Source organism: Vicia villosa, linkage group LG5 (assembly GCF_029867415.1).
Source record: "Vicia villosa cultivar HV-30 ecotype Madison, WI linkage group LG5, Vvil1.0, whole genome shotgun sequence".
Taxonomy (NCBI): Eukaryota; Viridiplantae; Streptophyta; class Magnoliopsida; order Fabales; family Fabaceae; genus Vicia; species Vicia villosa.
This window is the reverse complement of record NC_081184.1, coordinates 101,501,096-101,514,911: the sequence shown is the minus strand read 5'-3', so window position 1 is coordinate 101,514,911 and position 13,816 is coordinate 101,501,096. Positions and strand designations below refer to the sequence as shown.

General features: G+C 33.4%; 1 protein-coding gene across 1 annotated transcript; it reads right to left on the bottom strand.

Annotated features, from left to right (window-relative positions):
* Positions 1-3,421: 3,421 nt before the first annotated feature.
* On the bottom strand, positions 3,422-6,837 carry LOC131601892 (CASP-like protein 5A2). The gene is made up of 4 exons (XM_058873822.1): positions 6,701-6,837; positions 6,104-6,401; positions 3,918-4,050; positions 3,422-3,831 (listed from the first exon to the last, which is right to left on the bottom strand). The coding sequence occupies exons 2-4, from the start codon at positions 6,337-6,339 to the stop codon at positions 3,640-3,642; spliced, it is 561 nt and encodes a 186-aa protein (XP_058729805.1). The 5' UTR covers positions 6,340-6,401; positions 6,701-6,837; the 3' UTR covers positions 3,422-3,639.
* Positions 6,838-13,816: the final 6,979 nt, after the last annotated feature.

Below are 13,816 nucleotides of genomic sequence, written 5' to 3'. Positions count from 1 at the left end.
ATCTAAAAGTTTTTCTCTTCATATTCATTATAATGAGATTATTTTATGGAATGTACCTATAAAAATGGCATAAACCACTCATAGTTTCTTCTCTTCTTCACCTTCTGACGTTTTCTCCTCTTTGGAGACTCTTACATTTTTTACCCTATCCTTTGGGAGAGACCTGTCCTCAGACCTTCTATCTCTTGCCTTTCCATTGTCTTGGATTTCAAACCTCGACATTTTTCCCCTTAGAATTAAATCTTCAATAGTGTATTTTAGCAAAATCTGTTCCATGTTATGGTTGTTGCTTTTGTGAAAACAACAATGCCTTGTCAAACAATATTTCTTCATGTTGTCATCAATATATTTTAATAAAATGACATCACTCTCCAAATTAACACTGAAACCTCCAAATTTACTTTATATCATTTATAGTTTTCTGCATCACATCAAACACAAAACGCTTTTCTTGCTTAAGATGACAAATTAGGACTACCATGTTTTTAAAACCATCGGTGTCTATTATATAATAATTATAAAACTTATTTTTGCTGCACATGCAACGTGTTTAGGCTTAAGAAGTTTCATTTGAACATATGGCTTATAAATAACTTTCATGTCTTTTGAAATGTGATGCCGACACTATAAAAAAATAGAGATTGATAGAATATACAACAACAATCATTTGTGTAGTATTACGATCGGTGACCATTAGCTTTGACATATTATTCAGACCATTCAACAAATTTCGATACATTTCTTAAGGTCAAGTAATGTTTTTCTCATTTTCAAGCAAATACAATTAGATGTTATTTTTTTTTTTATAAGCAAAGGAATATATTAAAAAGCACTAGGGGTGCTTAACCCAAGATTACAAGAAAAATAAACCAAACCCACATGGAAACAACCTCCCAAAATCCAAAGGACCAACAAGTCAATTAAGAAAAGGTCTCGGATCGACACACCAATCCGGCCAAGAACAACTAGCTTTTTCTTTAAAAAAAATCAAAAACCATTCCCAAGAGATGAACTTGAATAATCCTACCCCATCAAAGGATGACAAAGAAATTTCCTTAAAAATGATTGCATTCCTACACTTCCAAACAACCCAACAAAAAGTCAAACCAAAGAACCAACCTATTTCCATATGGAAAGAAGACTTACAAATCGAGTCTAAAGAAGAAAGCCGCTCCAAAATTGTTTCTATCAACGACACCTCATCTATACCAAGCCAACTATACAATTCGGTCCACCAAGTTCTAACAAAATGACAATGAAGAAAAAGATGATCTAAATCCTCGTCAACCCGATTACATAAAGGACACTTCAACAATTGCGCCGCTACTAAAATTCCCCGCTTCGCCAACTCCGCTTTCCTAGAAAGTCTATTCCAAATCAATCTCCAACCGAAAAGACGAATTCTACTAGGAACCTTAGTCTTCCATAAACAAGAGAAAATAGAAGAAAAGGAGTTCTCCAACGGAGGGTGCGGTAAGTCAAGTAACAAAATGGTATCATAAGCGTTACTTACCGTGAAACCGGAAGGATTTCTCCACCATACAAAAGAGTCGCCAATCAAGCGACAAGGTTGAACCGGAGCAAGAAGAATTACTAATTGATTCAATTGCATCGCGGCTGTCCCATCCTCGGTCTCGCCAAAAGTTCCAAAATTCCAACTCCAAATTTCGCCATTCCAACTTCCCATCTCCGCCACCTTCGAATGGGGCGCTTCGGATAAAGAGAGCAACTCCAGAAACAAAATACCAAGAGGCGTTGTTCCTAACCAAGCATCAGACCAAAATTCAAAAACAAGACCGGTTCCAAGTTTGCAAGAGATAGATGAATTAAACCAATTTGAAGTAGTAGCCGAATTTTCTCGCCCAATCGAAACAAGATCACACCACCAAAGAGAAACTTTACTTCTCGGATGAATAAAGGTATCCTTTATCAATGTTCTTTGAATGTCTCCATACCTGCAAGAAAGAATGTTAGTCCATAAAGAATTCTCATTGTTCAAAATGCGCCACTTCCACTTGCTAAGAAGCGCTAAATTGAACATCCCACAATGCTTCACACCAAGCCCTCCTTCTTTTTTTGGTAAACACACTTTATCCCAACTAATCCAATTAATCTTCTTCTTATCTTCTTCTCCACCCCAAAGAAAAGATCGTTGGATCGAGATTATTTCCGAAATAATGGATTTTGGTGCCTTGTAGAAAGAGAAGAAGAAGATTGGAATACTAGACAAAATAGAATTCAAGAGCACCACCCTACCACCAATGGAAAGTTGTCTATTATGCCAACTTCCAATGCGCCTACTAAGTTTTGAAATTAGCGGTCTCCACACATCACATCTTCTAGGATTTACACCAACCGGAATACCAAGAAAGACAAAGGAAGATGAGCCAATCGCACAAGTAGAAATAATAATTATTATTATTTTTTGTATATACTTTTAATCAACTAATTTTTTAGGTTTGTTAACCTTGATCCATTTATAAACCCTAGTAGCCTTAGGTTTACTGGTAGGTGTTGCCCATTAACCCTGGTTAACTTGCTCCCCATTTGGGGTTTTGCCTGTTCGTTTGTTTGCCTAAATTATCTATGTGGATGTGACTCCAATGAACTCAGGCAAATGTACTCAATACTTATTGATTTAATAACTAAATCTATGAGCAGCATACCAAAAACATGTTAAAACAACTTGATGGATTGTGAAAGAGTTTAAAAATATACAACGTCGACAACAACAAATCCTGATCATATTAAGTGAAATATGCTATATGGATCAAATCAGGCTAAAATATTCTATTAAATACCAAGTTTTTATCCAATTCGTTAATCTTAAAATCTTTTCTAAATTTTCCTCTGCCTCAAATTGTTTGACTCCTTTTCATCGGATCCTTACAACAAAATCTACAAGCTTTTATGTACATGCCCAAACATATTTTCTTCTATATATGCTACTCAAATGCTCTTTACAAGCTTATCTCGTGTAATGTTATCACACATCCAACATTTCCAACAACATGTGTATGCGTGCGTGCGCGCGTTTGTGCTCGAACCCACAAATAGAAAATTTGTATTGGAAAAAATAATAACAAATTTAATTTTAATTTTTTTAATAATATCAAGGCACAACTTCCAAAAACAACTTTAATATCAAGGCATTGCCCTTATTTATTTTTGCCCTTCAGAAAATAAAACAAACTCATACAAATTCCATTGTTATTTATTAATACAACACAAACTTATATCAATCATAATAATTATGCTTTCAAATAGAAAGATTGATAATAAAATACAAAATAAGATTTTCTAATAAAATGTTATTAGTAGTGTTTAAAAAAGTCTTAAAAATTTTGTTTCAACAAACATTGAACCGGTCCTGTTCACACCAACCCCTTTGCATATTTAAGTACAGAAGTGAAACAGCTGATGAATAATAATGTGAATAAAAGATAACACATTCCATAATCCCAATTCAGAATTCTTGTTTGATCAAGAAAAGAGTACATGAATGACACCATTTGGTACTACTACTACTAAGCTTAACAGACTTCAAACAACAGTCACAACCTTGAAACCGAAAAACTTACTTTATAAACAACCTCCCCTTGTTTCCGTCGATGATGCGATGCGTGATGCTCTTTTTAATTATCGTGAAGCCAAAGACCAGAAGTTGAGCAGAAACGACGGCACTGTAGTGAACCAACATATGAATGCCATGCCTGTAGCTGTTTCGAACTGCACACAGTGGTTCTGTGAACAATTACCAAGATCGTTATCGATGAGCACTGTGATGCCTGCCGATGCACACGCCGCCGCAAACATAAGTGTCGAAGTTACCTGCATGTGGGTACATACATGTCTTCTTAATTAACTCTACATGATTTTGAAATGCGAAAATAGCGGAGTCGTACTGGAGATCTTACCCCATCGCCAATTGTAAATGAAGTGACAAGTTGGTAGTTTTGCAAAGACCGTCTTACTAAAATGGCGTATATGTCAGTGATAGCTAATGATATGCTCCATAAAGTCTGTAAGCCGGCAGCCGCAACAAGGAAGCTGATAAAAAGATGAGACAGAGATTTTATGCGATGTAGTAGCATTTCATAAATAAAAGGAGGGATTTGGAAAAGAATAAAGCCTAAAAACACAATGACATGTTCAATTAGGTGTACAACTTAATTGATAGCTTATTGAATAAGTACTTATCAAGTAAATTACAGTGTATTAAGTTATTTCTATAATCAAAAGGAGTGTAGTTGAATAGTTTTTACATAGGCTGTAAGATTCATAAGCTATTGCGAGAAACTTATTGAAACAAGCTGAAAACCAGGACATGCCATAAGTCATTTTCATAAGCTAATTATAACACTTCCAGAAATTTATGTCAAATAAGTCTAAATAAACTATAAATGGGCTCTTCAAATGATCCTAGACAGTGTAGGCTAGTCTGCATCGGCAAAAAGTTGCACATGATTGTTTTAGAACTTAAATTGGATCTAGCTCAATCTCACAAAATCAGCTTGTAAGACAAACTGATGAGGGATGTATCTCACTTATAACCGATTTTTCAAACATCTCTCATCTAATGTGAACTCTCAACATACACCCCTCACGCTCAGGGCTGGACATTACAAGCGTGACTCAAGTGGCTTGATAGCAGATAACCAAACGAGTCTTCGATAGACTCCGATGATACCATATTAAAATTGAAGTTAGATTTAATTCAATTCTACAAAATTGACTTGAATGTAAAGGGGAAGGATGTCTCTCACTTAGAAATACTTTTTTAGATCATATCCTATGTGAGACTCTCAATAGACTTCTTTACGTCATGACCATACCCGATATGGACCAAAACTTACAAATGGAAAAACCAGAGAAATTTAAAAGACTCGGAACTCTCTTACTTTACAATTTTCCATACACACTCCTCCTGACATAAATTGTCTAACCACATGTTTGCCGATACCATTTTTTTAATAGGATATTACTAGCGATATAATATGTGGGAAAAGGGAAATTATTTGTGTCAACAAACCCAAAAACACTGTTATTTTTAATCCAACTGAGAAAACTATATTCTGTGTCCAGTCAGCAGCTTCGGTAGATGTTAACAAACTGTCTAGACTTTCTCAGAAGTTAAGAACAAAGCATTAGATAAACTAAAAACGTCTGAAAGCCATTGGCGAAACTTATCTTTGATCAAAGTGGATAGAAAAATAAATTCGAGGTTAAAAATCAATTGTAGATACAGGAGCTCCAAATTCTAGTATCAAATTAGAATCTACTCTAGAGGAAAAACCAATTCTACTTAGAGCATCCATACATGTCAAACTCAAAATCAATTTTACACCGCTGAAATCAATTGAGTCCAAAAATGGAATCATACATACACTAGGGTAAGAATCATGTCTGGAATCAATTATAGAGGCAAAATCACGGTGAGCCACTGTAATACCAAACATGTCAAAACCAATTTTACATATCCAGACTAAACTGTGGGTTCCAAACTTGGAACCAAACATAGACTTAATTCTTGAGAATCAATTTTGACTCTCCTAAAAGTGAATTCAAACATGATGTAATATGTATGGATCCGTTTTGTAGGGAAATAATCTTCAATATCACCCTTTATTATCATAGTAAATTTGATACCACTAGCACGTATAAACATGCACCTCTATCATACTCAAACTCATCGATTCACTACCCATAAAATGGAAGACATGACAGATAACCTAACAATTAACAATTGATTAAGTTCCATGGAGCAACAAAATCAGACACCTCAAGAAGAATTCCAAATTCACAACCTTAAATCAGAAACACATGACAATTCAGTGATGTGGTCTATTATTACTAACTATTATTTCTATTTTCCGCGATCTGCGATTAACAACACTGCTATCGCGCTATTTAGTGTGTTAGACAAACCTCTAACCACATAGAAAAAAAAACTCTCAACTACAATCTCCTTGATCTGAAAATTTACAATTTCACCTAATCCAATATCACAGAATTCTTACACTCACAATCACAGATAAAACAGCATCTAAATATGATACCAAAAAGAAAACCAAAAACTTATCAGATAAACAAAATGAATTACCAGAAGGCAGTGACTGAAGGAAAATCACTTGTGGACGCCATAATCGAAAGTGCAGCAGCACCAAAAACAAACTGCGAAACGCGTAAAGCCAGGCCGCCAACAGTACCAGGCATGCCTTGAATATCCTTCATCCTCACAACCATAGGCACGTTAACGTTTTGTTCGGCAACCGCAACACCACCTTCAGTGTTTGGAACTTCTTCAACTGGGTGAACTGAAGCATGGCTCACATTCATTTCTCCACCCAAAAATCACTTCAATTCATAATCACAAACCCCAATTTTCTTCTTCACCAAAACTAATCAAATTTCAATAACCCAATTAATAAATTAAACTACCCATGATCTAAAATCGAATCAAAAGTAATAAAAATGATAACTTTTTTATTACTATTCTCATATTATTGGTGGGGATGATGATGATGATTATGGATTATTATTATAAAAACTAGTGATAACCCTTTGATTAAAATACATGAAAGATTGTAAATTTATAATAATCAAATGGAACAAAAGCGAATAGAATCGATTCCATAGGTTAGTTGATGATGAAGTGAAAAAAACAAAAACAGAAAAAGGAAGAGAAAAAGAGACATACCCAGATGAAGAATTGCAGTGAGATCTGTGTTGGAAGCAAAATGGAAAGAAAGAGAGAGGAGACGAGAGACGCAGCAGCAGTGCCTGCAGAGTGCAGTTGTTGAATGTTGGTGGTGTGGTGCACGCGTCAGTTGTGAACTTGTATTTCTTCTCATTTTTTCATTTTTCATTTTTATTTTTTTTATTATTTTATTATTTTTTTCATTTTTTATTTATTTTTATAATTATTATGTTTTAATTTTTTCTTTTATTATTATTATTATTATTATTATTATTATTATTATTATTATTATTATTATTATTATTATTATTATTATTATTATTATTATTATTATTATTATTATTATTATTATTATTATCATTATGTTTTGATTTTTTCTTATTTGATTTGGTCTACCTTATGAGTCACTATTGTTAAATTAAATGGAAAGGAAGGAGAAGCACACAACATACTTTGAATTAGGGATGACAAGAAGACCCAAATCTGCGGGGCCCACCCGCACTCGAACCCGAGTCAATGGGTGAAAACTCGAATTGACTGGGTTTGAGTTTGGATTCGGGTGTCACCCGATATTTCAGGGGCGGATTTGGGTAGTGTGAAACCCGCACCCGAAACCCGAAATCACACCCGTTTATATATATATATATATATATATATATATATATATATATATATATATATATATATATATTGTGGAAAGTTGTAGAAAAAATATATTTTATGTATTTTATTGCGGGTTCGGGTTTGGGTGAAAAAACCCGAACCCAACAGGTGTGGGTGTGGGCGTGGGTGTTATTTTTCCACCCGAACACCCTTTGGGTTTGGGTTCGGGTGCGGATTTGGGCAGTGTGAAATCTGCACCCGATCCGACCCGTTGTCATCCCTACTTTGAATAGGTTGAGACAAAAAATCAAACATAGATTGCAAATGGTTTAAAAAAAAATTATTATCATGTGCCAGTATGATTAACAAAATTTTCATTCAAATTTATTTCACGTTTTATTATATAGATATTGTTGGGGGATTTAAGGGAATATTGGAAGCATTTTGATTAGAAAGAGTTTTGATTTTATATCTTTATTCAAAATGTTAAGGCATTAAGAATCGATATTGTTAGGGGAGTTAAGGGAATGTTCGAAGTATTGTGATCGGGAAGAATTTTGATTTTATATCTCTACTTGAAATATTAAGGTATTAAAAATATTTAGTTATATATCTTATATATTTGATATTTCTTCTATTTTTAGTTGACTTTGACTATTCACTCACACTTAAATTTCAATAATCTCTTTCTTAAGTGTGAGTCACTTACATTACTAGATTTGATTAACACTAAGATTTTACTTATCTATTCAGTCGAGCCACATCGCTAATATCAATTGTTAGAGAATTATACATGTCACCCCCCAAATTAAACTTGTCACCCCTCATATTTTTTATTCCAAAATTACCCTTGAACAAGTTAGTGGAGGTGAAGAATAAAATTTCTGGTACCCAAAATTTTCGGATATTTTTTTGAATATATATATATATATATATATATATATATATATATATATATATATATATATATATATATATATATATATATATATATATATGGGGACGACTCAAGTGAGAACACTTGGTTATTATGAGAAATGAGAACAATGAATCACGACCATTAAATTTTGATTTTGTTGATTTTAATGGACTGGATTGGTTTCTATTTCTATTTTGATTTAAAATAAATATTTAGGATCATAGAAAAAGAAACCAATCCAGTCCATTAAAATCAACAAAATCAAAATTTAATGGTCGTGATTCATTGTTCTCATTTCTCATAATAACCAAGTGTTCTCACTTGAGTCATCCCCTATATATATATATATATATATATATATATATATATATATATATATATATATATATATATATATATATATATATATATATATATATATATATATATATATATATATATAGGACATATCATATGAGAATGACATATTTATATGAGAATGTGAGAATCAATCTGAACCATTGGATTTTAAAATAAATGGTGGAGATTATGGGTGAATCTTTTTTTTTCTCTCTCCTGCATCTTGAAATAAATGAAGTAGGAGAGAGAAAAAAAAGATTCACCCATAATCTCCACCATTTATTTTAAAATCCAATGGTTCAGATTCATTCTCACATTCTCATATAAATATGTCATTCTCATATGATATATATATATATATATATATATATATATATATATATATATATATATATTGCACTACTGGAAATTTCAAATTTATGGTAGTATAAATTTATTTATTTTTTGCAAAAAATACCGAAAATTTCGAAAAAAACTAGTAATTTTTTCAAAATTTCCGGTAAAAACTCATAGAAATTTCTTAAAAAATTGGTATTTTTTCGAAATTTCTGGTAGAAACGCATATGTTTTGAAAATTAGTGACTTTAGAAAAGAGTATAATGGTAAAACCACACCCCTTAAGGGTGGCATGTATAATTTGGAGAGTGGCATGTATAATTCTCCAATTGTTAAAATAATAACTCATAATATATTATAAAAGAAATGAAAAAAATGCAAGCAATGAAACTCAATATTTGGTTACAAAGTTCAACCAATTACGCATATGTCTCCGACTACTTTGTTTTATTGATAATGAACAAGATCAGAGTTTACAGTGTTACAACTCATCTATAAATACTTCTATCCAAATTACCATAATATATTTGAACCATAACACCCCATAGCGCCCCTAGTGTCCCTTGTAACAAACATATTTGTGCAAATGCAAGGGTAGGGTTTCACTCGCTCGTCCTTTCCCATCTTACACTCTCTATGAGTCATGCTCTATAATCGCCATAATGGGTTGGGAGTATATTTATTCTTTGCATAAAAAACAAGTAACAAGCCCAATTAGTGTTTGAACTTATCATTGATGATCGACTTCGTCAATATATCAGTTGGATTCTCTAAAGTATTGGACTAAGGATAATCCTATTGGGCCTGTAAGTGACAGCCAATGGCCAAAGCGACCCAAAGGTAACAACATAAGTATTGGACGGGCGCGCTCTTAGGTCGCTAAATTAGGGTCAGGGTCTCCCAATTCGAGTTTTGGCAATAAAGGAGGAAATTGTCCCTCTTATAATGGAGGAAGAATCAGTATTCCCCTACTCTCACATGCTTGTTAAGAAAGTATGATAAAAGTGTTTTCTCCATATGACCTATCCCAACAAGTCATCTATTAATATTCCAGCCTCAAGGGTTGGGAGATGGATTCACTGATTTCATATATTCAATATATACAAAGTTTATTGCCTCCATTCATAAAAGTAGGTTCCCTTTATTATACTTCACGAGTATAATTGACGCCCACTAAGGGATCTCGATAAAACTAACTTAGGTCACACTTACATCACGTTCCCCAATCACCTCTGTCATCCTCTTCAAGATGGTGACACGATGAGGCACTACCATAACCAGCAGCACCACCAGCGACGACTAGGAAACCTTAGTAGGTTGAAGACGAGATTATAGACCCCCGACCTCTTTCAAACAAGATTTTGAATGCTCTAGTGCTAGAGAACTTCAAACCACCGTCGCTGGTGAAGTTTGATAGGAATAGCGACTCCCAGGAACACATTGTTGCCATCAACATTTATATGGAGATCATAAGCACTTCTTATTCATTGAATTGCAATATCTTGTCTAACAGCTTCAAGAAGGTGGCCCTCTGGTGGTTCAGTAACCTCTATCGTATTTCAGTAACCAATTATTTAGACCTCAAGAGGAAACTGGTCCACCATTTTTCTACGAGTAAGCAACAGAAGATTTTGACCGCTAGTCTGTTCAATGTCCGACAAGGACACTCCGAGACATTGAGATAATATCTTTCCAATTTCAATAAGGCGACCATCAAAGTCATACACATAAATCAAGAGATTTTCGGGGGAGCATTCCATATCGGTTTGAGAGCCATACATTTCAATGAATCTCTCACCCAAAATCCCATGGTTTCCATTATTGAAATTATGGAACGTGTTGAATGTTACATCAAAGGAGAAGAGAGTAACATTAAAAATAAAGCTAGAGACGTCAAGGAGCGTGCCTTTAGCAGATTTGACTCATCGCCCCAGCAACACAAAACTACACCTCCCTTGTTAGAGATATGGCAACTTTCAAGGAAAGCTGAAGGCCCGTTGATAACTTTAGGACCCTACACACCCATTGTTACCCTAAAAAACTTTGGAGACTGTAATACGGTGAACTGACTTTATTTGAAATGTTGCGGATAGCATGAGTCGCCACCGACTTTTATTTTATCCAATAAGAAAGGCTAAAAGAACAGAAAAGACCCTTTAAAAATATTTTGAGTTCGGGGGGTAAATTATACAAATGGAAGGTGTAAAGCACCCTTTGCATCCATGGTTATCCATGGGCTCTTAATTGCTTAGCTCACTTTATTTTAAAAAATGTTTGAATTGTTTGAAAAGTGGAGTGTGAATAGAAATTTGAATAAGATCTTTAGCTTGTAAATAAGCGTAGTCTTTTTGAAAAGTATTTGAAAAGTAGTGGGAAAAAGAGTTTGAATTTTGAATTTGAATTGAGCAAGCAATTAAAAGCTACTTACCCTAAGTTTGAAAAATTGTCCTTTTAGCCTTTTAGGCGAAAGAGTCTATCCGTACCATGAGAGGGCAGGAAGTCTTTCAATTGGATGTTTGAAGGGTCATCGAGATATCGATCGCCATAAGACTGTCCCATGCCATAAAGAGGGCGGGTAGTCTAAGGGAATGATATAATAGTCATTTAATCTTTAGGCAACAGGCGAGGATACCTTAACAATTGGGACAATTATTCTTTATAAGGCAACCTCGAGGGAGTTTCAATAACTTTGAAGGTGACAGGCAACATTGCTTTAGGTATCCTCGGAATCGAGGGACTTGACTATTTTTAGGCAACAAAATTAAGGCAACAAAGCAACAGTAATAAGGCAACGAGGCAACCAGAGGGATTACCCTAAAGGTGTGTGGGTGCAACAACCACGTGATTAAGTTCAATTATTTATCTTGTAAATAATGTTAGCTACGTTCGATTAATTATCTTGCACTCCCTAGGATTACTAACCACGCAGTTAATATCATATGGAAATTAAAGGCGGAAAGATAAAAGTCCTACGCTATTACAATAAACACCTACGGGGATGGGGGAATAAAAGCAGAAGATAAGAGGGAACAATAATTAGTTTTAAACATCTTTATCTTGAGCCTTTATCTCCCTCGAACCTTCGATTGACTCTGATCATCTGAGAATTAAACGGAAGATAATAGAAGTGAGTGTATGAGGAACTCCTTGACTATTCGAGGCAACCCTATTCTAGGCAAAGGCAAAATAAAATTAAAATGATATTTAAAGAAGAAAAGAAATAGAAACTTAGCTTTTGATTTGACGGCGCGTAGTCGGAGGATACTGGTTAACCCTGAAAGTTGGGCACAAAGAAGAGAAACGTTAGTGCATTTAAAGACCTCAACAATTATAACGTGGCAGATCAAAAAAATGAAAACAATAATAATTGAGGCAAACAAAAAAAAGGGTAAGGCAAAAACAAACCCTGAAAGGGGCAAAAAATTAACAAATCAATAAGCAAAGGCCAGTCGACCGTAAAAGGCAAACAACATAATTTTTATCGTTTTAAAAACAATTATAGATAAAATTATGGAAAAATTAAAAATAAATAATTGTAAAATTTCATATAAAAACTAACTTAAAAAAAAAAGAAATTATAATAATAATAAAAAATAAAAAATAAACCAAGAGAAATTCACATAATTAAAGAATAAAAATAAAAAAAAATATTAAAAGAACTTAGCTTCGCTTGAGCGTGCCAGCTTGATGGAGATCTATGGTGAGGATGCGCATCCAAGCCCCTTGGATCTGCGTTGAATCAGATCTTGTGGTGGAGAGATGAGAGTGTATCCTGAGCTTATGTTGCTTGGGCTACATATAATCTACGAATGAACATACAGAAGAAAATAAATAAAATAGATGAAGAGCGCTGGGGATCGATCCCAGGCTCCAAGGGTTACCTGTAACATCCCGATTTTTATTAATATTTTTATTAATTATATTAGTATTATTCGGTGTTTTTAATAATTATTTGCTTAATTTAGTCATTTCTGATGTTAATTGAAATTTTCGCGTTTTGGGACGATTTAGTCGGTATTAGTTCGGGATAGCGGATCAATATTTTATCGAAAATTTTAATATTTTTAGTATTAAAAATATTAATGAGTTAATATTTAACGTTTTGGGAATTTTCCGAGTAATTAAGATTATACCGGAAATATGAGACATTGAGTTATTAGAGGATTTTATCCGTATTTATTTTAATATTTTATTTTATTTTACTTGGTGTGTTAAATAATTATTTAATTGTTATGAGATATAATAATTAATTGAATTAATTAATTTTGTGTGGAAATGTGTTTATTTAGTTTATTGAACTAAATAGAGATATTAAGAGATTTTATCTAATTGGGCCTATTTATTAGAAATAGAAGTAATTGGGTGTTATTTCCTTAAGCCCATTAAGACAATATAGTAAGGGTTTAGATAGATGGTTAGAGACAACATAGCATTTGTTCATTTCAAGAGAAGAGAAGAGAGGAAAGGAGGAGAAGAGGAGCAAAAGAGGGAGAAAGAGAAAAGCTAGGTTTGAAGAAATTGAAGAGGTAAGGGGGAGAATCCTTATTATTATGGGTTAGTATGATTGGGTCAATGAGTAGATTAACATAATTTAGGGATTTTGTTCTTCAATTTTTAGATTTTTAACATGTTAGGTTTTGTTGAGAATCCATGAAATTGATGTTAGAAATATGTTTTTATGTTAGTAATTGGTACATTGGTGAAATTGAGAGATGATTGAGAATCACCTAATAGCATATATACATATACTTATCTTTATTTTACTATGAGGAGCACTTAGAAAAATATTTACTGTCAAAATGCTTTTAGAAATAGCCTAAAAATATTTACTGTCAAAATGCTTTTAGAATTAGCCTTTATGTTTAGTGTTCACGTGGTTTTGCTTGCATTTCTTGGTCCTGTTATCTACATTACTCATA

Bases quoted from the DNA above. Each gene is read 5' to 3' on its own strand.
- LOC131601892 (XM_058873822.1), bottom strand. From the start codon at position 6,339: ATGAATGTGAGCCATGCTTCAGTTCACCCAGTTGAAGAAGTTCCAAAC. The intron at 4,051-6,103 runs GTAATTCATTTT...TCTTTTTATCAG, and splicing joins CCTTCAGTCACTGCCTTCTG to CTTCCTTGTTGCGGCTGCCG. The intron at 3,832-3,917 runs GTAAGATCTCCA...ACCCACATGCAG, and splicing joins CATTTACAATTGGCGATGGG to GTAACTTCGACACTTATGTT.